The sequence below is a fragment of the Acomys russatus genome, chromosome 29 (genome assembly GCF_903995435.1).
Source record: "Acomys russatus chromosome 29, mAcoRus1.1, whole genome shotgun sequence".
In the NCBI taxonomy this organism is placed as follows: Eukaryota; Metazoa; Chordata; class Mammalia; order Rodentia; family Muridae; genus Acomys; species Acomys russatus.
In genome coordinates, this window is record NC_067165.1 from 23,617,312 (window position 1) to 23,641,048 (window position 23,737).

The 23,737-nt window shown below is 46.7% G+C and overlaps 1 protein-coding gene and 1 non-coding gene across 2 annotated transcripts; one reads left to right on the top strand and one right to left on the bottom strand.

Annotated features, from left to right (window-relative positions):
- Positions 1 to 269: 269 nt before the first annotated feature.
- On the bottom strand, positions 270 to 10,856 carry Zbtb8a (zinc finger and BTB domain containing 8A). The gene is made up of 3 exons (XM_051170925.1): positions 10,027 to 10,856; positions 7,011 to 7,180; positions 270 to 942 (listed from the first exon to the last, which is right to left on the bottom strand). The coding sequence occupies exons 1-3, from the start codon at positions 10,850 to 10,852 to the stop codon at positions 613 to 615; spliced, it is 1,326 nt and encodes a 441-aa protein (XP_051026882.1). The 5' UTR covers positions 10,853 to 10,856; the 3' UTR covers positions 270 to 612.
- An 8,891-nt stretch (positions 10,857 to 19,747) lies between these two features.
- Positions 19,748 to 19,852, top strand: LOC127212109 (small nucleolar RNA U13). Its single transcript, XR_007833492.1, has one exon. It is a non-coding gene; the product is annotated as a small nucleolar RNA U13 (small nucleolar RNA).
- The last annotated feature ends 3,885 nt before the right edge of the window (positions 19,853 to 23,737 follow it).

The window sequence follows — 23,737 nt, forward strand, 5'->3', positions numbered from 1 at the left end:
AAGCCAGTCCAGGACAGCCGGGGTTGTTACAGAGAAACCTTGTCTCAAAAACCCAAAAACCGGGAGCTAGAGAGATGGCTCAGAGATTAAGAGCACTGACTGCTCTTCCAGAGGTCCTGAGTTCAATTCCCAGCAACCACATGGTGGCTCACAACCATCTAGAATGTGATCTGATGCATTCTTTTGACATGCAGGTATGCATGCAGGCACAGCACTGTATACATAATAAACAAATTTTTATTTAAAAAAAAAAAAAGAAAACCCCAAAACCAAACACACAAAAGATTGTCTTAAAGTTTTGTGATAGATTTATTTAAAATATTTTACTCAAAAAAGTTTGCTAAATAGATTTTTCCCATATTTAAAGAAAATGGTATCCCTGTAATAACAGAAAGGGTAAGTGATCATCCTTCATGGCAACGCAAGCAAGGTGTTCCCAGTGCAGCAACCAAGTGCAGAACGGACGGACGCAGTGGCCTCTTCAGAAAGCATGCACGTTACGTCAGGCCGCGTCTACGTCAGCAGGAGAAACCCATGAACCAGGCTCTGCCCACGCAGAGATGTCCGTGTAAACTGCAGGCATGCCAGCTCGGACAGGTCACACACGTCAGGCTACCTAATATTGGGTTTTATTTCTTTTTCTTCCTCTTCCTCGCTATCAACTTGTTGTATGACCAGATCGGCAGACCCATCTTCGACAATCTCCACATAGGACCTATTCTCTTCTTCGCTCAGGCGCCACCGGGCATCCTTTTCTCCGTCTGTGGGGGACATGCGATGGCGCTCAGCTTCCAGGTCCACAGGCAGGCTGTCGATGCCCACTTCCGCAAGGCACTCGTTACACAGTCTGTAGCGCCGGGTTCCTTCCTGCACCACTTGCCCCGTGAGGTCAGTCACGTGGCGTTTGCATTTCCTGCAGATTAGTTTGCACGCCTGATGGATCTGTGTAGAGATGTAAGTAGTGATGAAAATACATTTTCAAAAGTGGGTCAGTTTGTCATTTTAGGGACCCGTTCATACACTTAAGATGGCTTGGAGAATGGCTGGGCGGTGGTGGCTCACGTCTTTAATTCCAGCACTCGGGAGGCAGAGGCAGGTGGATCGCTGTGAGTTCGAGGTCAGCCTGGTCTACAAAGTGAGTCCAGGACAGCCAGTGCTACACAGAGAGACGCTGTCTCGAAAAACAAAAAACAAAAAACAAAAAACAAAAAACACAAAACAAAAAAGAAAGAAAGAAAGAAAAAAAAAAAAAAAAAGGCTTGGAGAGATGGCTCAGAGGTTAAGAGCAATGGTTGCTCTTCCAAAAGTGCTGAGTTCAACTCCCACATGGTGGCTTACAACCATCTATAAGGAGATCTGGTGCCCTCTTCTGGCATGCCATCATACATGCAGGCAGAACACTGTATACATAATAAATAAATGTTTCTTTAAAAAAATATTCAAAGCCATGCATAAACTCAAGGTAACAGCTAATTATCAGAAAAGATCCCAGGTGCCGGTGATAAATGTGCATCATAGCCACATTAGATAACAGCCCTGCAAAAGTGGGGCGTGGTGGCGCACACCTGTAATCCCAGCACTGGGAGGCAGAGGCAGGCGGATATCTGTGAGTTTGAGGCCAGCCTGGTCTACAAAGTCCAGGACAACCAGGGCTGTTATACAGAGACACCCTGTCTCGAAAAACCAAAATCCAAAAACCAAAAACCAACCAACCAAAAGATATCAGCTTTCTCTAAATAACAGCTATAACAGTAGTGATACTGTGGAAAACTTGGTAATTCTACACGTCCATTAACCCAATAGTATTTTGACATAGAAAAGAGGTGACTACTTCCCAGAGTAAAACACTGTGTGCTATATACTGCTCTAGAGACTTTAAAGAAATTATTATTGTTGTTGTTGTGTATAAGGGGGGCATGTGCATGCTGTTGTGAACATATGGAGAGAATAGTTTTGCCATATTGGTTCTCTCCTTCCTCCTATTTATTTATTTATTATGTATGCAGTATTATGCCTGCATGTACTGCATTCCAGAAGAGGGCACCAGCTCTCATTGTGGATGGTTATGAGCCACCATGTGGTTGCTGGGAAATGAACTCATGACCTCTGGAAGAGCAGTCAGTGCTCTTTTTTTTCTTTTTTTAATATTTTATTTAATTTTAGTTTATGTGTGTTGGTGTGGGGGTGTCAGATCTTGGAGTTACAGACAGTTGTGAGCTGCCATGTGGGTGCTGGGAATTGAACCCAGGTCCTTTGGAAGAGCAGGCAGGGCTCTTAACTGCTGAGCCATCTCTCCAGCTCCCCTCTCCTTCCTCCTTGATGGGATCTGGGACTTGAACCTCGGTAGCCAGGGCTTGTAGAGCAAGAGCCTTTAACTGCTGAGCCACCTCACGGCCTTGCTCTAAGGACTCTATATAGCTTAACTTATTTCATGTATTTTTTTTTTTTAACTAGAGAAAGAAAAACATAATCCTGAATATAACTTTATCATTTTTTTTAAACAAAGATTACTGGCTCTTTTTGTTAACAAAAAGATGGGGTGGGAAGTGGAGCACAGTGGGGGCGAGAGGGCTAGTGTCCTGGAACTGGTTCTGTCGGGATCTTTGTCACTTATTCACTGAGTAGCTCAGAGCAAATGTAAAGATGGTAAGCCTGTTTCAAGCTGTCAGTCAAAATACTGAACAGGGGCTGGAGAGATGGCTCAGCGGTTAAGAGCACTGGCTGTTCTCCTGGAGGTCCTGAGTTCAATTCCCAGCTCACAACCATCTATAATGTGATCTGATGCCCTCTTCTGGCCTGCAGGTGTACATGCAGATAGAAGACTCATATACATAAAAGTAAAAAAATATTTAAAACAAACAACAACAACAACAACAAAAACCCCCAAAATACTGAACAGATGACCGGGGTTGTGGCACATGCCTTTAATCCCAGCACTCGGGAGGCAGAGGCAGGCGGATCACTGTGAGTTCGAGGCCAGCCTGGTCTACAAAGAGAGCCCAGGACAGCCAAGGCTAACACGGAGAAACCTTGTCTCTTAAAAAAAAAATCAAACAAACAAACAAAAAATAATGATAATACTGAACAGATAAGGGGATTATGCAGACAGAGGGGAACCCAACTAGCCTGAATGGACACTGCTTTAAAAAAAAACAATACTGTAGTTCGCTCACCCACTGGACTATCCCTGCCTGCTTCTTCACCCCTGATGTGGACGCTACGCACAGGGTGGAAAGTGAGGACCACATGAGCTAAGGGTCATGAGATGCTTTGGTTAGAAAGTTAGATGGAGGCAGGAGAGATGGCTCAGCGGTTAAGAGCACTGGGTTCAATTCCAAGCAACCACGTGGTGGCTCATAACCATCTAAAGCGTCAGTGTCAGGAGACGCGGTACCTTGTCTGGCTTCTGACATGCAGACAAAGCACTCATAACATACATCTTTTTTTAATAGTTTGCTTATTTTTATTTTATGTGCATTGGTGTTTTACCTGCATGTATGTCTGTGAGTGTCAGATCTTGGAGTTACAGACAGTTGTGAGCTGCCATGTGGGTGCTGGGAATTGAACCTGGGTCCTCTGGAAAAGCAGTCAGTGCTCTTAACCACTGAACCATGTCTTCCGCCCCACATAAATCTTTTTAAAGATTTATTTTAAATAAAGAGAAAGGAAGGAAGGAAGGAAGGAAGGAAGGAAGGAAGGAAGGAAGGAAGGAAGGAAGGAAGGAAAGAAAGAAAGAAATGAAGACAGGAGAGATTGGCCCAGTAGTTAGGAACAAATACTGCTCTTCCAAAGGACCTGAGTTCAGTTTCCAGTGCCCACAGTGGGCTGGGGAGTCTGTCTCCCCCTTCTGGCCTCCATGGGTACTGCACTCATGAGAATAAACCCATACACGGACACATGCACACACAGACACACAGACACACAGACACACACACAGAGCAAAGGCGGCACTGTGAGTGTACAGACGTGGGAGCACAGAGCTATCATCCAACCAAGTGTTCAGTGTGTGATCACTAACGACCGGTCTTCCAGTTGTATTTCCTAGCGTGATGGGTAAACTATACAACACTGGCCTTGATTGTGTTCCGGACAAAGCCTTTTACTTAGAACCATAAAGGATTTAGATGAAACTTCAGTGCATAGAAAACGCAGGAGACAAAAAAAAAAAAAAAAAAAAAAAAAAAAAAAAAAAAAGAAAAAAAAAGAAAAGAAAAGAAAAAAAAAGAAAAAGAAAAAGAAAAAGAAAATGCAGGAGACTAAAGGAATGAGCTAAGCAACACCATGTAGAAGCAAGCAATTTCAGAGACAGGAGATTAAATGGCTTAGCATCTTCAGCAATCCAGAGGAAGGGGTGCAGGGTGGGTGGGGTTCTGCTAGACTAAAACCACACCTAGGGGACTTAACGGAGGGACCGACGCTGGCTCAGACAAGCAGCTATAAATGAGGGTTTGGCAGGGATTCTGGGGAAATCAGAACTGAACTGAGTGCTAGGTAAGGCTGTACTGTAGTGGAAAGGCCCAGACTCACACAGGAGCGCAGGCCACAGAACAACAGGATAGCTAAGTCTTATTTTTTCGTTTGTTTTTTTCGAGACAGGGTTTCTCTGTGTAACCTTGGCCGTCCTGGACTCACTTTGTAGACCAGGCTGGCCTCGAACTCACAGCGATCCGCCTGCCTCTGCCTCCCGAGTGCTGGGATTAAAGGCGTGCACCACCACGCCCGGCTGTCTTATTTTTGTAAAAGGTGTGCATAGAAGAAAATCGGGGGCCCTGAGCCTTGAACAGCAAATTCCTTGACACTTTGTTGACAGTCCCTGACTGTGAGTGCCTATGGCCCTTCTTACTCCCTCCCTTAGGGAGACTAGAAAGAGCCTGATATAGACTAGGAAGAAGGTACAGAGGAGACAGGTCAGACTCAGGCCCCATGGAGGTCTCGGCAGGTTGCACCAATCAATGGTAGATGCTAAGTACCTAGATAAATGGTGATTCTGCCCCAACACCTAAGACAACTGAACAGGCTACTCTCCATCTCCTGGCAGAGACATGTATCAAACCAATTGAGATTTGATGTGAACTAAAATGGAAAGATAAAATGATTTAACACTAAAAGAGTATCTCCTGCTTCAAGGCCTCAAAGGAGAATAAAATTGTTTAAATATACAAGAGCCAGGCGTGGTAGCCCACGCCTTTAATCCCAGCACTCGGGAGGCAGAGGCAGGCGGATTGCTGTGAGTTCGAGGCCAGCCTGGTCTACAAAGTGAGTCCAGGATGGCCAAGGCTACACAGAGAAACCCTGTCTCGAAAAACCAAAAAAAAAAAAATAAATAAATATATATATGCAGGTTGCAATGGTGCATGCCTTTAATCCTGGAGGCAGAGACAGGCGGACCTCTGTGAGTTCTAGACCAGTGAATGTTATTTACAGGTTATTTAGCATCTATCTGTGTGTACATGTGTGTTATCATGCACATGTGAAGGTCCCAGGATGACTTTCAAATGGTTCTCTTTCCACTATGTGAGCCACTGGATTGAACTCAGTTGTCAGGTGTGGAAGAAGTGCCTTTACCCGTTGAACCCCAGAATAAAAAATGCCATATAACTGTCTATAAATCTGTGCATCATTTACAAAGTGAAATAGTATTTCTGAAATAAGCCTTCTCAGCTGGGCGGTGGTGGTGCACGCCTTTAATCCCAGCACTCGGGAGGCAGAGGCAGGTGGATCCCTGTGAGTTCGAGACCAGCCTGGTCTACAAAGTGAGTCCAGGACAGCCAAGGCTACACAGAGAAACCCAGTCTTGAAAAAAAAAGAGAAAGAAAGAAGCCTTCTCCCTCTCTTCCCACCCACTCCCGGCCCAGACAGGGTTTCTCTGTGTAGACCAGGCTGGTCTCTCAAACTCACAGAAATTCACCTGCCTCTGCCTCCTGAGTGCTGAGACTAAAGGTGTGCACCACTACACTCAGCTTAATAATTTATGTGTGTGTGTGTGTGTGTGCTCTTGCACGCACGTGTGCTCTATCTGCATGTACACCTGAAGGCCAGAACACAGCATCAGATCACATTATAGATGGTTGTGAGCCACCATGTGTTTGCTTAGGACCGCTGGAAGAGCAGACAGTGCTCTTAATCACTGAGCCATCTTCTCAGCCCCTCTACCTTTTTTTTTTTTTTTTCTTATTTATTATGTATACAGTATTCTGCCTGCATGTATGTTTGCAGGTCAGAAGAGGGCACCAGATCTCATTATAGCCAGTTATGAGCCACCGTGTGGTTGGTTGCTGGGAATTGAACTCAGGACCTTTGGCCAATACTCTTAACCTCAGAACCATCTCTCTAGCCATTTTCTTTTCTTTTCGTTCTTTCTTTTTTCCTTTTTTGGTTTTTCGAGACAGGGTTTCGCTGTGTAGCCTTGGCTGTCCAGGACTCACCTTGTAGACCAGGCTGGCCTCGAACTCACAGCGATCCGCTTGCCTCTGCCTCCCGAGTGCTGGGATTAAAGGCGTGCACCACCACGCCTGGCTGTTTTCTTTCTTTCTTTCTTTGTTTTTTCTTCAAGACAGGGTTTCTCTGTGTAGCCTTGGGTGTCCTAGACTCACTTTCTTTTTTTTTTTTTTTTTCAAGTCTCTCACTAAACTTGAGCTCACTGATCAGCAAGCCTAGCTGACTGGATAATTCCATGGAGCCTCCTGTCTGTGCTGCCCCAGTGCTATAATTCTATGCTCATGCATTTTTTTTTTCCTGTGGGTGCTGGGGATCCACACTCAAGTTCCCATTTTGCCGTGGCAAGCACTTTATTGAATGAGCCCCCTTCCCACCCCCAATTTACATTATTAAAGCAGATAAATGCTGGAAATGTAGAGAGCTTGCTTAGCATGCATGACGCAGTGTTCAATCCCCCATTGCTAGAGGGGAAGCAAACAAACAAACAAACAAAGCGGGAAAAGGAGCGAGAAGAAAAGCAGAAAGACGCACATATTGACCAGAAGCAGAAGGATGGAAACGTGTATACACACCGTTCGGAAATGGCTGCTCAGATGGTCCAGCCTGCTGAACCGCTTCCCGCAAGCTTGGCACGGGTAGGGCCTTTCTCCTGTATGGCAGCGCAGGTGGCGCTTGAGGTCTGCTTTTCGCTTCACCACATGTGTGCAGTATGGGCACTTGAATCGCAGCCTGGGCAGATCATCTGTCACAAGACAGTTGGGTGAAACCACGGTTACGAGTCTGCTAGTGTAAGGAATCCAGAGCGGCTGCTGAGTCCAGTCTTAGGAAGGTAAAGGACAAATGACCTGAACTAACCACGCTGTCAAGTAATCCTGGGCACAGAAGCATAGCGGGTGCAAATACCAAGTAACTTTAGACGACCACCCTTTTATTTCACATTATATTTTAAAATTAAAAAGGCAGAACGAGACTGTAGAACTATACACCCAAGCCAAAAATAAAGCAATTAATTTTGTTTTTCACGACAGGGAGTTCCTCTGTGTAACAGAGCCCTAGCTGTCCTGGACTCGCTTTGTAGACCAGGCTGGCCTCGAACTCACAGAGGTCTCCCTGCCTCTGCCTCCCGAGGGCTCTGATTAAAGGTATGCACCACCACACCCAGCTTAAAGCAATTATAATTTTTTTTCTAAATTTTATTTACATTGGTGTTCTGTCTTCATGTATGTCCGTGTGGACGGGTCAGATCCCCTGGAACTGGAGTTACAGACAGCTGTGGGCTGCTATGTGGCTGCTGGGATTTGAACACAGTCCTTTGGAAGAGCAGCCAGTGATCCTAGCTGCTGAGCCATCTCTCCAGTGCCCCACAAGGAATTTTTTTTTTTTTTTTTTTTTTTTTTTTTTTTTTGGTTTTTCGAGACAGGGTCTCTCTGTGTTAGCCTTGGCTGTCCTGGACTCACTTTGTAGACCAGGCTGGCCTCGAACTCACAGCGATCCGCCCGCCTCTGCCTCCCGAGTGCTGGGATTAAAGGTGTGCGCCACCACGCCCGGCCCCACAAGGAATTTTGAAAAAATAATTTTTGCTTGTTTGTTTGAGACAGGGCCTTACCATGCAGTCCTGGCCGACCTCAAACTCAACAGAGATTCACCTGCCTCTGCCCAAGACTAAAAGTATGTGCCACCATAATGTGCTCAAAGAGATTTTTTTTAAAATTATTTTTATTTATGTATTTTATTTGTGGTGTGTGGGTTACATGTTGGTACACATATGTGCCACACTGGGAGTGTAGGAGTCAGGAAGAGAATTTACAAGAGTCATCATCTGGTCACACCCACCATGTGTGGTGTCCCCAGGATTTGAATTCAGCTCCTCAGACTTGGTGGCAGATGCCTTTAAGTGCTGAGCTTTCTCCCCAGCTGCTTGCTTTGGTTTTCAGGTCAGGGCCTCAATCTACCAATGCTCTGGCTGGCCTTGAGCATCCTGCCTCACCTTTTTTGTTTGTCTGTTTTGTTTTTGAGACAGGGTTTCTCTGTGTAGCCCTGGCTGGCCTGGACTTGTTTTGAAGACCAGGCTGGCCTTGAACTCACAGCAATATGCCTGCCTCTGCCTCCCGATTGCTGGGATTAAAGGTGTGCACCACTGCCACCCGGCTCCCTGCCTCACCCTTAGTAGTGGGCTACCATGCCTAGGTATAAAATAACTTAAATTTGTTCTATTTATATATTCTATACATTTGCCCTCTTTTTATATACTTGTTGATGCTTTTTTGTTGTTGTGGTGGTGCTGGGGTTAATCCAGAGCTAAGTTCTGCAAAAGTGTGTTGCCACAAGACACCCTCAGGTAATTTTTTTCTTTTTCTTCTTTTTAGATGATGATGATGATGTGTGTAATCCGTGTGCATATGTGTATATGTGAGCATGCTATTATTTTTACTGTCATTAAATATACTATTATAGTTTAAATTAAACATTTTTTATGTATATGAGTGCTCTATTTGCATGTACACCTGCACACCAGAAGAGGGCATTACATCACATTTATAGATGGTTGTGAGGTTGCTGGGAATTGAACTCAGGACCTCTGGAAGAGCAGTCAGTGTTCTTAACCTCAGAGCCATCTCTCCAGCCCCTGAATTAAACATTTTAAATTTATGTTCTATGAGATAAATTTAAGGGCTGGAGAGATGGCTCAGAATTTAAAAGCACCGTCTGCTCTTCCAAAGTTGCTGAGTTCAATTCCCAGCAACCACATGGTGGCTCACGACCATCTGTAGTGAGATCTAGTGCCTTCTTGTGGCAGGCAAGTGCACATGCGGGCAGAATACGGTATAAATAATAAATAAATCTTTAAAAAATAGAAATTTGAGTAAAAAGCACAACTTTAAAAAATCATATAAGGGGCTGGAGAGATGGCTCAATGGTTTAAGAGCAACCTCTCCTTTTCTAGTGGATCTGAGTACAATTCCCAGCGCCCATGTCAGGTTGCTTGCTCACAACTATCTGAAATTCCAGGTCCAGGACATCCAACACATGTTTCTGGTCTCTCTAGGTATCAACCATACATACATGCTCAAACACACACACACACACACACACACACACACACACACACACACACACACACAAATATAGAAATAAATCTCTTTAAAAATCACTTGGCACTTAGGTGGCAAAGGCAGGCAGATCACTGTGAGTTCGAAGTCAGCCTGGTCTACAAAGTGAGTCCAGGCCAGCCAAAGCTACACAGAGAAACCCTGTGTCAAAAAACAAAACAACAACAACAAAATAAAATAAAATAAAATAGAAATCACTTGGTTTGGGCTGGAGAGATGGCTCAGATGCTAAGAGCTCTGGCCACTCTTCCAAAGGTTCGGAGTTCAATTCCCAGCAACCACATGGTGGCTCACAACCATCTATAATGAGATCTGGTGCCCTCTTCTGGTATGCAGGTGTACATGTAGTCAGAGCACTGTACACATAATAAATACATAAACAAACAAACAAATAAATATTTTTTAAAAGATCATTTGATTTAACTGCCATGGCACCTAAAAATTAAGGTCCTTTGGGACTTGGGAGTTTTTGGGTTACCTGGAAAGCCCCTGGATGTGACATCAGACCCTTGGCCATACTGGTAGGCAGCAGGAGCAGAGTCCACTTCTGCATCAACTTGTACTTGCTCTTCAGACTGGGACACATGGTTGGCGGAATCGGCTGTCCGTGCCTCTCCTTTGCCGGACTTAAAATGAAGGACCTGAGGTGGCTGCGGCAACCTCACGTGCTTGCTCTTTTTAATGGCGGCGTCCTTCCTTTGCTCGAGCTTGGCCAACGGCTGCTGAGTACTCCTTTGGGGGGCAGCGTGGTAACCGTACTTGCTCCACGGCTTCCCACTTACTATACTTGGTCCTTGGTCTGGGCTCAGGTGAGAACGGGGAGACCCGCTTTCTTCCTGCCAGCTGCTGCTATAAAAGGAGGTACACTCCACGCCGTTCGAGCTGGTGTCCTTATCCGAGAGGCTGAAGTAGCGATCTTTTTCTTTCTCGCTTATGTCCAAGGAGGACTTAATGAAAGTCTTACACACGCTAATGACGTCAGTCATCTGAAGGAAGCTCGCGGCGGACATCACCTCTATAACATTCTGTCCGGTCAGGGAGAGCTTGCCAGAGTAGACGAAGTCCAGGATGACTGTGAAGGTATCGGGGGAGAAAGCCTGGAACGTGGCTGTGGTTGGCTGGCTGGTCTCCTTCGAGTTCTGAGAGAGCAGCATTTTAAAGTAGCCGCTGCTGGCAAACAAGACGTTTCGGTGGGCTTTGAAGACCTTCCCTTCCACGAGAATGCTGCAGTCGCAGAACACATCTTGCCTGCGCTGCTCGTTCAGTTGTTGCAGGAGGTGAGACTGGTGAGAGGAGATCTCCATTCTGCAGGGGGGTGGGGGTGAAGGGGGGGCAAGGAAGACACACACAGTTCAGAGGAACTGAGAGTCAAGCCTAGGACTAGTCGCTGAAGATGCGAACCAGAAGGCTCGCTTGCCCATCTAAAACCTTGTCTTATAAAATATAGTCAAGACACAGAGGTGGCAGGTTCCATATGAACTGCTCCTGCTGGCCTGTAGTCCTTGCTATGGTGAAGGCTGAGACAGGAGGATCACAAACTCAAGGCCTGTAGCTACAGAGAAAGTTCAAGGTCAGCCTGGAAAACTCACAAGACAGTCTCAAAACAAAAACAAACAAATGAAGAAAGGGCTAGGGCTAAATTGTTGTGGCAAAGTACCTGCCTAGCTTATGGGGAAAGGCCCCATGTTGATTTCTAGCATTGCAAAAACCAAACCAAACAACAAAAGCAAAAAAAAGCTGCCAGGAGAGAATTCCAGGCTACCCTGGGTTACACAGCAAGACCACATCTCCAAACGACAAACACAAGAAAACAGCAACCACATGGTGGCTCACAACCATCCACAACGTGATCTGCTGCCCTCTTCTGTTGTGCAGGCAGAGCACTGTGTACATAATGAATAAATAAATCTAAAAAAAAAAAAAGTAAAGCAGGAAATTATCTTCTTGGACACTGCCTCTGACAAGTGGGAGGAGCGACAGAGGCTGAGGGGAAGGACCCAGCCTCAGCACTTTTCCCTAATGCAAAGCCTTCAATAGACAACTCAGTTCCTTGTAAAAGAGGTAAAACTTCAAGGCAGCACTGAATGAGTTTAGGGGCTGCACACACATTTGTTAAGTACCTGCAGTAAGTCGGGCAGCAGCATTTCAAGATAAAATTAATAGTGAACTGACGGGTTACACACTCTCTTATGTCCCTGCCGTAAATTATCTGTCTGGAATATACAGAATAGCATCTGTTTTCTGCATAGGATTTGTAGTATATCGTCTTGGTTGACAGACAAGAGCGCAGGAGATAAGCCCTCCACAGTAGAATCCCGGGGGTTCATTTGCCAGCTGTTTGAGCTGGGATAGATCTGTGTTTTCGGTGCCAATGAAAAAGTGAACTATGGGGGCTGGAGAGATGGCTCAGCAGTTAAGAACACTGACTGCTTCTCCAGAGGTTCTGAGTTCAATTCCCAGCAACCACATGGTGGTTCACAACCATCTATAATGTAACCTAATGTGCACTGTATACTAAATAAATAAATCTTAAAAAAAAAAAAAAAAAAGCGAACTATGGAGACGTGTGTCAGGTGGTGGGCCACCGTGGCTCCTGACCACGCTTCTTGTTGGCAGAATGTGGACTTTGGGTTAGGAAAGGAGCTGAAGGCTTTAAGCCTGGTCTACACAGAGAAACCCTGTCTGAGCCGGGAGTGGGTGGGAAGACAGGGAGAAGGCTTCTTTCTTTCTCTCTTTCTTTTCTGCATGATGCCACAAGCCAATGGGGGCCATGGAGCAGAATGTGGTGTTTTGAGTAAGAATGGACCCCACAGGCTAAGACAAGGGGCGGGCTGCCATTCCTAAGTCACCTTTGTAAAAACAGCTCTGGTTCCTGATCTGAGACACTCACCTGCAAGGCGGCACCTAGCAAGCTTCTGAAACAGAACCTCCTTTCTCTGAACTCCAGCACCACTGGGTGGACCATAATCACAGCCACAGAACATTGTCCAATGGGATAAATTCTTTTCTTTTTTGGTTTTTTGGTTTTCGAGACAGGGTTTTTCTCTGTGTAGCCTTGACTGTCCTGGATTCGCTTTGTAGACCAGGCCTCTAACTCACAGTGATCCACCTGCCTCTGCTGGGATTAAAGGCGTGCACCACCACCGCACAGCCCAATGGGATAAAGTCTAAGCCGGCACGCTGAAGTCACTGACCCAGATGCAGCCGCCAGATCCCGGATTTGAAAGTGTTAGCACAAGCATCTGGGAGTAAAATGTATTTCCCTGCCTGACTGCCACTTGGACTTGGGAGTAGATTATTTCCAAATAAGTTAAAATGCCAGCACATCTGATAGAGCGTGGAAGACGCCCTAATGAGATAGCCGCCATTACGACTCCATCAGAGCGGAGATAGCCTGGAAAGCTGGGCGATAGCCAACAGGATGTGGGATGCATTGAAAGCACTGCAGAGAGAGAGAGAAGAGAAGAGAAGAGAAGAGAAGAGAAGGGCAGGGGAAGGGAGGGGAGGGGAGGTGGGGAGGGGAGGGAAGGGCAGGGGAGACCACTGAGCAATATATGACCCCATCTTTTTCGGAGAACTGTGACACTCAGGTCTTGATATCAAGGGTAGAGCCCTTGTCTACGGGCTGTTGTCCGTCTCACACACTAAGTACAAAAGAAGAAGGGAGAGATGGAAGGAGGGAACGCTGGCTGCAGCACGATGTGCCTCACCTAGTGGGGTGTACATGCAGCTCAATGCAGGGTGAAAGTCCCTGTTACCAGGAACGTCGTTAGAGGAGAGGCGTGCAGGTATGCGCATAGCCCGAAGCAAGTGGAGTCCCGGGGCCATAAAATCACTCCTACGGCCTGCCCCAACTCCATTGATAATGTTCAAATGTTTAGCTCCAGCCTAAAATCCTAAGTATAGGTCTAAACATCCTTAAAATGCGTTAGCGGTCTTTGTAATGGTCTGATTATTGACTTTCCGTATGACTTAAACCGGAAGATCACAGGGCTGGAGAGGCAGCTCACCCGCTGAGTGTCTGTATTGGAGTTCTCTCACAGAGGACACTCACTCAGTGGCCAGGCAGCTCATAGCCAACCAGCTGTAAGCCCATCTCAGGAGACCCAGGGCCTCCCTCCAGCCTCTGAAAGCACTGTGCTCACACGAACAGACTGCCACCTACACACACACACACACACACACACACACACACACACACATGCACAATTTAAAACAAAGGTTTTTGGTTTTGGTTTTTCAAGACAGGGTTTCTCAGCCAGGCGGGGTGGCACACGCCTTTAATCCCAACATTCGGGAGGCAGAGGCAGGTGGATTGTCGTGAGTTCAAGGCCAGCCTGGTCTACAAATCGAGTCCAGAACAGCTAGGGCTACACAGAGAAACCCTGTCTGGAAAAATAATAATAATAATAATATAAAAAAAATAAAAATGGCGCTATCGTCATATTGAGGCCCACTCGGGAAAAACTGAGTGGGATCTGTGCGCGCGGCCGTCGGGGAAACAGGAGCATTCCCATCTGCTCTGAAGACCGGAAGGCTGTATACACTCTTGTCCTTGCCCCGAGTTAACCCAGCGGGACACCTCTCTACCTGTGTGGGAGACAGTCTCCTCAGGAAAGCAGAGTCACCTGAAGACATGCTAAGCAGACAGAAGGCATGATGATCCCTTCATGAGATCATGGGCTTGTCCTTCCCAGAAGCCACTCTCGATAGAGCGGATGGCAAAGCTTCCGGCACACAGAACTGCTAGGCCTACCCGCTTAATGCCCATTATCTATTTTCTATGGCCTTCCTATCTTTCCATCCATCTGTGTATGTATATACCTACTGTCATCTATTGTCTGTCTATCCACCTGCCTCCCTGCCTACCTACCTACCCACCTACCTACCTACCTGCCTGCCTACCTACCTACCTGCCTACCTACCTACCTACCTGCCTACCTACCTACCTACCTACCTGCCTGCCTACCTACCTACCTACCCACCTACCTACCTACCTGCCTGCCTACCTACCTACCTACCTGCCTGCCTGCCTGCCTACCTACCTGCCTACCTACCTACCTGCCTGCCTGCCTGCTTACCTACCTACCTGCCTGCCTACCTACCTGCCTACCTACCTACCTGCCTACCTGCCTACCTACCTGCCTACCTACCTACCTACCTACCTGCCTGCCTACCTACCTGCCTACCTACCTACCTACCCACCTACCTACCTACCTGCCTGCCTACCTACCTACCTACCTACCTGCCTGCCTGCCTGCCTACCTACCTGCCTACCTACCTACCTGCCTGCCTGCCTGCTTACCTACCTACCTGCCTGCCTACCTACCTGCCTACCTACCTACCTGCCTACCTGCCTGCCTACCTACCTGCCTACCTACCTACCTGCCTGCCTGCCTGCCTACCTACCTACCTACCTGCCTGCCTGCCTGCCTACCTACCTACCTGCCTGCCTGCCTGCCTACCTACCTACCTACCTGCCTGCCTACCTACCTACCTACCTGCCTGCCTGCCTGCCTACCTACCTACCTGCCTGCCTGCCTACCTACCTGCCTGCCTGCCTACCTACCTACCTGCCTGCCTGCCTGCCTACCTACCTGCCTACCTGCCTGCCTACCTACCTGCCTGCCTACCTACCTGCCTACCTACCTACCTGCCTGCCTACCTACCTGCCTGCCTGCCTACCTACCTACCTACCTGCCTACCTACCTACCTGCCTGCCTGCCTACCTACCTGCCTGCCTGCCTACCTACCTACCTACCTGCTTGCCTTCCTGCCTACCTACCTACCTGCCTACCTACCTACCTACCTGCCTGCCTGCCTACCTACCTACCTGCCTACCTACCTACCTGCCTGCCTACCTACCTACCTGCCTACCTACCTGCCTGCCTGCCTGCCTGCCTGCCTACCTACCTGCCTACCTACCTACCTACCTACCTGCCTACCTGCCTGCCTACCTACCTACCTGCCTACCTACCTACCTACCTACCTGCCTACCTACCTACCTACCTGCCTACCTGCCTGCCTACCTACCTACCTGCCTACCTACCTACCTGCCTGCCTACCTACCTGCCTGCCTGCCTACCTACCTACTTACCTACCTGCCTATCTTTTCCATTTGAACACTGGCCCCCAATCTTTCCCTGCGGGTCTGGGATTTCTCATCCTTTCTCTGAAGCACTCTGCACCCCTCCACCATGTAGCTCAACATGCCAGCTATCTTGGACCCCAGCTCAAAAAGGCATGTCTCTCTACTCTCTGTCTCTGTCTCTCCCTCTCTTCCTCCCCCTCCTCCTCCTTCCCCTTCTCCCCTTCCTCCTCCTCCTCTTCTCCTCCTCCATTTTCCTCCCTCCTGGCAACTGCCAAGATTTATAGCTTGCTTGTCCTATTGTTTCCTTTCCAGACCTCAAGCTTTTTTCTAATTTTTTTTTCCGAGACAGGGTCTCTCTGTGTGGCCTTGGCTGTCCTGGACTCACTTTGTAGACCAAGCTGGCCTTGAACTCACAGGAGATCCGCCTGCCTCTGCCTCTCTGATTGCTGGGATTACCGGTATGCGCCACCACCGTCCGGCCTAAAATTCTACTTTTTAAAAATTATTATTATTAAAGATTTATTTATTACGTATACAGTGCTCTGCCTGCATGTACACCTGCAGGCCAGAAAAGGGCATCAGATCACATTAGAGATGGTTGTGAGCCACCATGTGGTTGCTGGGAATTGAACTCAGGACCTTTGGGAAAGCAGTCAGTGCCCTTAACCTCTGAGCCATCTCTCCAGCCCACAAAATTCTACTTTTTATATGAGCTTTTTTGTTGTTGTTGATGTTGATGTTGTTTTGTTTTGAGACAGGTTTCTCTGTGTAGCTCTGGCTGTCCTAGAACTCACTTTGTAGACCAGGCTGTGGGGAGCCGTGTTAAATTCTGCCACGTCAGAAATCCCAGGTTAAGGCTGCACACTGTGACCTTCCGGCTGCAGAGCTCTGCCGGAGAAGATCTTTGTGTTCCAGGCCATCCTTGGACTATTTATCTTTGAAAGAAGTAGGGAAGTCCCTACTGAGAGACACCTGGAGGGTTAAGGAAATCCTTTCAGAGAGCTACTCAGTAATAGGAAGTTCTTACAGATAGATATTCAGGCTATTATGTTCTTCTTGCCTTGGGAGCTAGGGAGAGAGGGATCAGAATAGATCCTATTGACCTTACTATATAAAGTCTTACTCGTCCGTATTAAAGGGAATCTTGATCAGAAATTTCCTGATCTGATTCGTTATTTCTCGCGTCTCTGTATCCTACTTTCAATCCTCACTCCCTCTTTCAGGGGAACCCTGATTCGGTTTTCCCGCGGACCGGGACACGATACCAGGCTGGTCTCGAACTCAAAGAGCTCTCCCTGCCTCTGCCTCCTAGGTGCTGGGATTAAATGACGGTGCCACCACCCAGCTTTTTATGTAGATTTTTTAAATGAGGTATACTATCAATTAAAACTTTAGGGTGCTGGAAAGATGTCTCAGAGGTTAAGAGCACTGGCTGCTCTTCCAAAGGTCCTGAGTTCAATTCCCAGCAACCACATGGTGGCTCATAACCATCTATAATGAGATCTGGTGCCCTCTCCTGACGGGCAGGCACACATGCAGGCAGGACATTGTATACATAATAAATAAATAACTCTTAAAAAAAAAAAAAAAAAACTTTAGGGGCTGGAGACATGACTCAGCTGTTAAGAGCACTGGCTGCTTTTCCAGAAGACCCCAGTTCAATTCCCAGCACCTACATAGTGGCTCACAACTATCTGTAACTCTAGTTCTAGGGGAGCCTTTTCTGGCCTCTGCATGCATGCAGTGCACAGACACACATGTAGGCAAAACACCTACACACATAAAAATAATAGAAATTTAATTTTGTCAGGCATGGTGGTGCACATCTTTAATCCCAGCCCTGGGGGAGGCAGAGGCAGAGGCAGGCAGATCAACGTGAGTTCAAGGCCAGCCTGGTCTACAAAGGGAGTCTAGCACAGCCAGGGCTGTCACACAGAGAAAGCCTGTCTCAAAAAGAAGTAAATAAATACATAAATTTAATCTATTAAAATATGGAATTAATATTTATGTTAATAAAGTAAAAGAATTTAAAATGTTCACATGAGGCTGAGGTAGAGCTCAGTGACAGAACACCTAAGGCCCTGAGTTCAGTCTCCAGCACCAAGGAAATTATTTCCTCATACCTGGAAGTGTACAGATGCTACGCTTGAAACCTTAAACCTGATGGAGGGCAAAGAGGAAGGACTCCTAGTCAGTGAGTTCACAGAGGGATGTCTGTGGAGAGAAAAGATAAATACACAGGGTGAACGTTGGTAATGAGAGCAGCATCTGCTAGAAGACCTAATTATTTATTTATATAAAAGGCATCAGTGCTCAGCATGTAAAAATTTTGGGTCAATCGCCAAGTTGCACCCTCGAGATTACTCAGACACCTTTAGAACTTCCTCCTTTTGGAAAACTAAAAAGTATACTTCCCAGACTCCTTTGCAGTTAAGTTGCTGTCGTGTGAAATACCAATGAGATATTCTTTTATGACAAGGTGGGCTGTTAGTGATGACATATATATTTATGGAAACTTCTCGGCTGTCAAGACAGCACATTTATACAGGTAGGCAGATGTCACAAATCTCATTAATGTATACATTATGTTAACAACTGTAATTCATTTTTTTAGTTTTTTTTTTTTTTTTTTAAGATTTATTTATTTATCATGTACACAGTGTTCTGCCTGCATGGCCAGGAGAGGGCACCAGATCTCAATTTAGATGGCTATGAACAACATGTGGTTGCTGAGAATTGAACTCAGGACCTCTGGGAGAATACCCAGTGTTCTTAACCTCTGAGCCATCTCCCCAGTCCCCACAACTGTAATTCTTAAACACTATTTGGTGAGGTTGAGGGCAGCAGTTTCTGGATTCCCAAACTTCAGCCTAGGAGTATCACTTGTAGCCTCCATTCAGAATCCCTTCCTGAGGCTGGGCGTGGTGGCGCACACCTTTAATCCCAGCACTCGGGAGGCAGAGGCAAGCAGATCGCTATGAGTTCTAGGCCAGCCTGGTCTACAATGTGAGTCCAGGACAGTCAAGGCTACACGGAGAGACCCTGTCTCAAACAAAACAAAACACAACCAAACAAACAAACAAAACAGAATCTCTTCCAGACAGTCCTTGGTTAGTATTATTCTAGGAATCCTAAGCCACAAGCCCCTTATGATGACTTTGTATGGACCCAAATGCTTTATTAAATCTTTCTCTGCTTAAAATAATCCCAGCACTCGGGAAGCAGAGGCAGGTGGATTGCTGTGAGTTTGAGGCCAGCCTGGTCTACAAAGTGAGGACAGCCAAAGCTATACAGAGAAACCCTGTCTCCAAAAACTAAGAAAAAAAGAATCAAACTGTTTTGCTTTCCTGCAGCAAGATGCAGACAACACACTGGTTCACTGCTGTCCTCTGTGCTAGAGCACAGGGGTAAAGCAGTCTGTGAACTACATGCCTTAGCAACGCCATCTGAAAATGGCGACAGCCACAGTAAAACCCAGTGATCTGGAGTTACACGACAGAGTCTATGAGAAGTAACCCACGTGAAATGCTCACAGCAGTGCCTTCGAGACAAACGTCAGGGCTGGAGACCCTGGCTCAGTGGTTAAGAGGACTGGCTGAGCCGGGTATGGTGTTTGCACATCTTTAATCCCAGCACTGAGGAGGCAGAGGCAGGTGGATCTCTGTGAGTTCAAGGCAAGCCTGGATTACAAAGCGAGGTTCACAACAGTCAGGGCTACACAGAGAGACCCTGTCTCGAAAACAACAACAACAACAGAAAAAGAGCATTTGCTGCCCTAACAAATGATTTGTGTTGGCTTCCCCAGCATCAACATACTGGCTCATAGAGAGAGAGGCTCCAGTGTCCTGTCTGGCTTCCACAGGCACCAGGCACAGGCATAAACGTAGGGATGGTATCCACACACATAAAACAAAATAAATATTTTTTTAAATAAACAAGTGTCATGGCTTGGCGCACACCTTTAATCCCAGCACTCGGGAGGCAGTGGCAGGCAGATCGCTGTGAGTTCGAGGCCAGCCTGGTCTACAAAGTGAGTCTAGGACAGCCAAGGCTACACAGAGAAGCTCCGTCTCAAACAAACAAACAAACAAAAAGAATGTTACTGCTGATCCTTTTTTGGTTCATAAGCGTGATGATTGGGTATTCATGCCTCTGCGTGACATGTGCCGCCCACTAAACCTTGTTCCGACGTGGGCACATTACCCGTCTGACGTTTTAAAAAAAAAAAAAAGAATGTTATTGCTTCTGCTCAGAAAACCGAAGTTTGGTTCCCAGCACCAATCAGGCAGCTCCGTCACAACCATTGTAACCCCTGGGGATCCAACGCCTGGAGCCTCTTCAGGCACCTGTGCTTATAATTATAGCACAACCATACCCTCTTTCCTCATTTCAAATGTTACCACAGCGGGCTGGAGAGATGGCTCAGCGGTTAAGAGCACCGTCTGCTCTTCCAGAGGTCCTGAGTTCAATTCCCAGCAACCACATGGTGGCTCACAACCATCCATAAGGAGATCTGCTTCCCTCTTCTGGTGTGCAGGTGTACATGCAGGCAGAACACTGTATATGTAATAAATAAATAAATCTTAAAAAAAAAAAAAAGTTACCGTATTCCTTATATCTCAATATGTTGACATGGCCGGCTTTGAACTCACAGAGCCTCTGTTAGCGGTGCTCTGGAGATTAACCAGGATTAACACAGCTGGTGGCGCTCACCTGTAATCCTGGCACTCCAGAGGTGCGACCAGAATATGATCAGGGCTCCGGTTTATCGTGAGATCCTGATTGGGGGGGTGGGGGGGGGGGAAGCAATGTTACCATAGCAAATCTCCCTTGGGTGCATACTACTGTCCTTCCTCTAAACAGATGCCAACTTCGCCTCACAGTGACTCATAGTCCAAGTTTTCTGTGGCCTACATCAAGATCCCAGCTTCCTCTGCGTGGAGGATCCTGGGAGGAAATCTGCACGCTGTGATCCGCAGCCAGACCTACAGCTCCTACCACTGCGAGTCCTTCTCCGGAGACTTGACCAGGGTCCTCTGAGGTGCTGCCTTGGCAGCTTTCCTCTTAGTATCCTGAGCCCTTTTTCCTTTTCCTTTGCATGACTTCTGCTTCTTTGCTGTCGTTTCCTGGCTTGAGGTTCACCTAGTGCTCAGGGAGTTGCACCAGAATTGAAGGTGAATCTTTACAGTTTGTTCCTTCCTTCCTTCCTTGCTGTTTCATTTATTTATTGAGGTTAAAAGACAATCTGTAGGAATTTGGTTCCCTCCTTCCATCTTCCTGGGTTCCTGGGATTGAACTCAGGCTGTCAGGCGTGGCCCTTTTAACCCACTGAGCTATCTCACTGTCCCCCTGTGCAGATGCTTGGGTCAGGAACAGCCTTAAACAAACATCCTAAGTGACTCTCCATGTATGCCTGTGCACTACGTTTGTGTGGTATCTGAGGAAAGGGAGTTGAATTTTTTTTTCAGTAACAGAGTAATTTTACTATGTAGGCCAAGCTAGCTTCCAGCAGTGATCTGCCATACCCAGCTATAATTTTGTCTGTTTTTTGTGGGAAAGATTAAGCTTATGTATACGGTGTATCTAACTGCATGTAACGTTTGCACACCAGAAGAGGGCACCAGATCTCATTATAGATGGTTGTGAATCATCATGTGCTTGCTGGGAATTGAACTCATGACCCTGGGAAGAGCAGCCAGTAGCTCTTAACCTCTGAGCCACCTCTCCAGCCCCCTGTATTTGTTTTTCAAGACAGGGTTTCTCTGTGTAACAGCCCTGGCTGTCCTGGACTCACTTTGTAAAGCAGGCTGGCCTCGAACTCAGAGAGATCCGCCTGCCTCTACCTCCCGAGTGCTGGGATTAAAGGCGTGCACCACCATGCCTGGCTGTAATTTTATTTTTCAATAAATTTTTTCAAATATGACAATTACAAGTCAAGGCTGGAGAGGTGTCTCAGATGATGGGGAGCGTCTGCTGCTCTTCAGGAGGACCTGAGCTCAGTTCCCAGCCTCTTCATCAGGAACTTCAGCGATGCATAAGTAAAAAACTAAGGCACAAGAGAAATTACTAGAACATTGGGGTCTGGCGTGATGATGGGTCAGCAGTTAACACACTGGCTGCTCTTCCAGAGGACCCACATGGTGGCTCCTGACTGTCCATAACTCCAGTTCCAGGGGACTGTGACATCCTCACAACAGACAAAACACCAATGCACGTTTAAAAAAAAAAATCTCCAAAATTATACACAAAACCAACGGACCAAGAGCTAAGTGAGCCTGGAATCAATTTACAAGTCTTTTGCTCCTCTGAGCCCCACCCCCCAGGATGTGTTCAAATGTCCCGTGCAATGAATGCCTCACGGGCAACTGTGTACATTCCCAAAAGAAAACTGAAACAATACAAGGAAAGACGATGTCTGAGAAGGAAGGACCAGAAAAACCCACTTAAAGCTTAAGCCGTGTGTGGCGCTCAGGCGGTAATCCCAGCACTCAGGAGCACATCTGGCATTAGAGAGCAACCTGGATTTACAGAATGTTCTAGGTAAAAATGGCCTCAAAAACCAAAATGAACCAAAAGAGAGCCAGGGACAAAATAGTAGTCTGTTGGCAAAGAGCTGTTTAGCATGCGCAAAGCCGAGGGTTAATAATAAAACTTGGAGCGGCTGTGCACACTTAGAATCCCAGTATTGGGGGCTGGAGAGATGGCTCAGAGGTTAAGAGCACTGACTGTTCATCCAAAGGTCCTGAGTTCAATTCCCAGCAACCACATGGTGGCTCACAACCATCTGTAATGAGATCTGGTAGGGACAGACAGAACACTGTATACATAATAAAAAAAGTAAAAGAAATACAAAAATAAAAGAATTCCAGTGTTGAGGAATGAAGGCAGGAAGATTTGGACTTCAAGGCCTTCCTTGCCAGCGTAGCAAGTTAGAGGCAAACCTGGGCTACATAAGACCCTGTCTCCCAGAACTACATAGCAACAGGAAGTCAAAGGCTCTACAGGCCCGAGCATGGCAAGCATGGCGCCGGCAGCCCTGCCCCTTCTCTTTCCCTCTCCTTTGTAAACCATAGATTGTATCCCTAAAGCTAGCTAGCGAGGTCTGTTTCCAAGTGTCCCTTATTTGGACACTTCCTTATGCCAGACTCATTCCTAAGGCTGATGACCAAGGTCCAGCTACCAAAGTATAGGAGTCCAGCAATCAGAAGTCTCCTTTTGGTTCACCCTAATTAACTAATTAACACACCCAATCAAAACATACCATCGAATCCTAACTGCCCCTTTTCCTTCTTTGTGTGTGTGTGTGTGTGTGTGTGTGTGTGTGTGTGTGTGTGTCCCTGATTGTCCTGGAATTCTCTCTGCAGACCAGACAAGGCTGGCCTTGAACTCCCAAAGATTCACCTCCGTATTCCCTTTTTCCTCTTAAAAATCACACCTGCAAGGTCATTTGCTGCTGTCCTGCCCCACCCCTACCCCTCACTCCCACTCCCCACCCCCACCCCCCAGTTACAAAGCTGCCACTTTACCTTCAGACTTATTAAAGAATCTCTCTGTGAAAACAGGTGTTTGGGTGTGGCTTGTGCCTAATCCAGTGGTCCTGGAGGAAGGACACTGCTGTGTACAGGTCCTTTCAGGAAGTGCTCAGTAACCTGGGTACCTTACAATTTGATAACTGTTTAGTATAATTTACAGTAACAAATAGTATCCTACATCAAAAAAAAAAAAAAAAAAAAAAAAAAAAAAAGACTTATTTTCTGCATACAAGCATGAAATGCTCTAGATTTTCTTTTTCCAGTAGACTGATCTTGCAGGTTGTGTTAGCAAGTCAGACTAAATCAAGTGAGTCCTCCAAAAAGTCAAGTGGAAACATTTACAGTCTCTCTTATGAGTTAAAATATCTATAGTAGTTTCTACAAAGACTACAGAATTCAAAATTCCCATTAAGGTCAATGGACTTTTTGTTTGTTTGTTGGTTGGTTTTTTTTAAGACAGGGTTTCTCTGTGTGTATCCCTGGCTGTCCTTGAACTCACAGAGATCCACTGGCCTCTGCGTCCCAAGTGCTGGGATTAAAGGCGTGCGCCACCTGAAAGGTAGCTG

What these genes read in the sequence shown, in the direction of transcription:
- Zbtb8a (XM_051170925.1), bottom strand. Translation starts at nt 10,852, where the DNA reads ATGGAGATCTCCTCTCACCAGTCTCACCTCCTGCAACAACTGAACGAG. An exon ending in CACATCCAGGGGCTTTCCAG is followed by an intron (nt 7,181 to 10,026) that starts GTAACCCAAAAA and finishes GTCTTGTGACAG; the next exon opens with ATGATCTGCCCAGGCTGCGA. An exon ending in TGAGCAGCCATTTCCGAACG is followed by an intron (nt 943 to 7,010) that starts GTGTGTATACAC and finishes ATCTCTACACAG; the next exon opens with ATCCATCAGGCGTGCAAACT.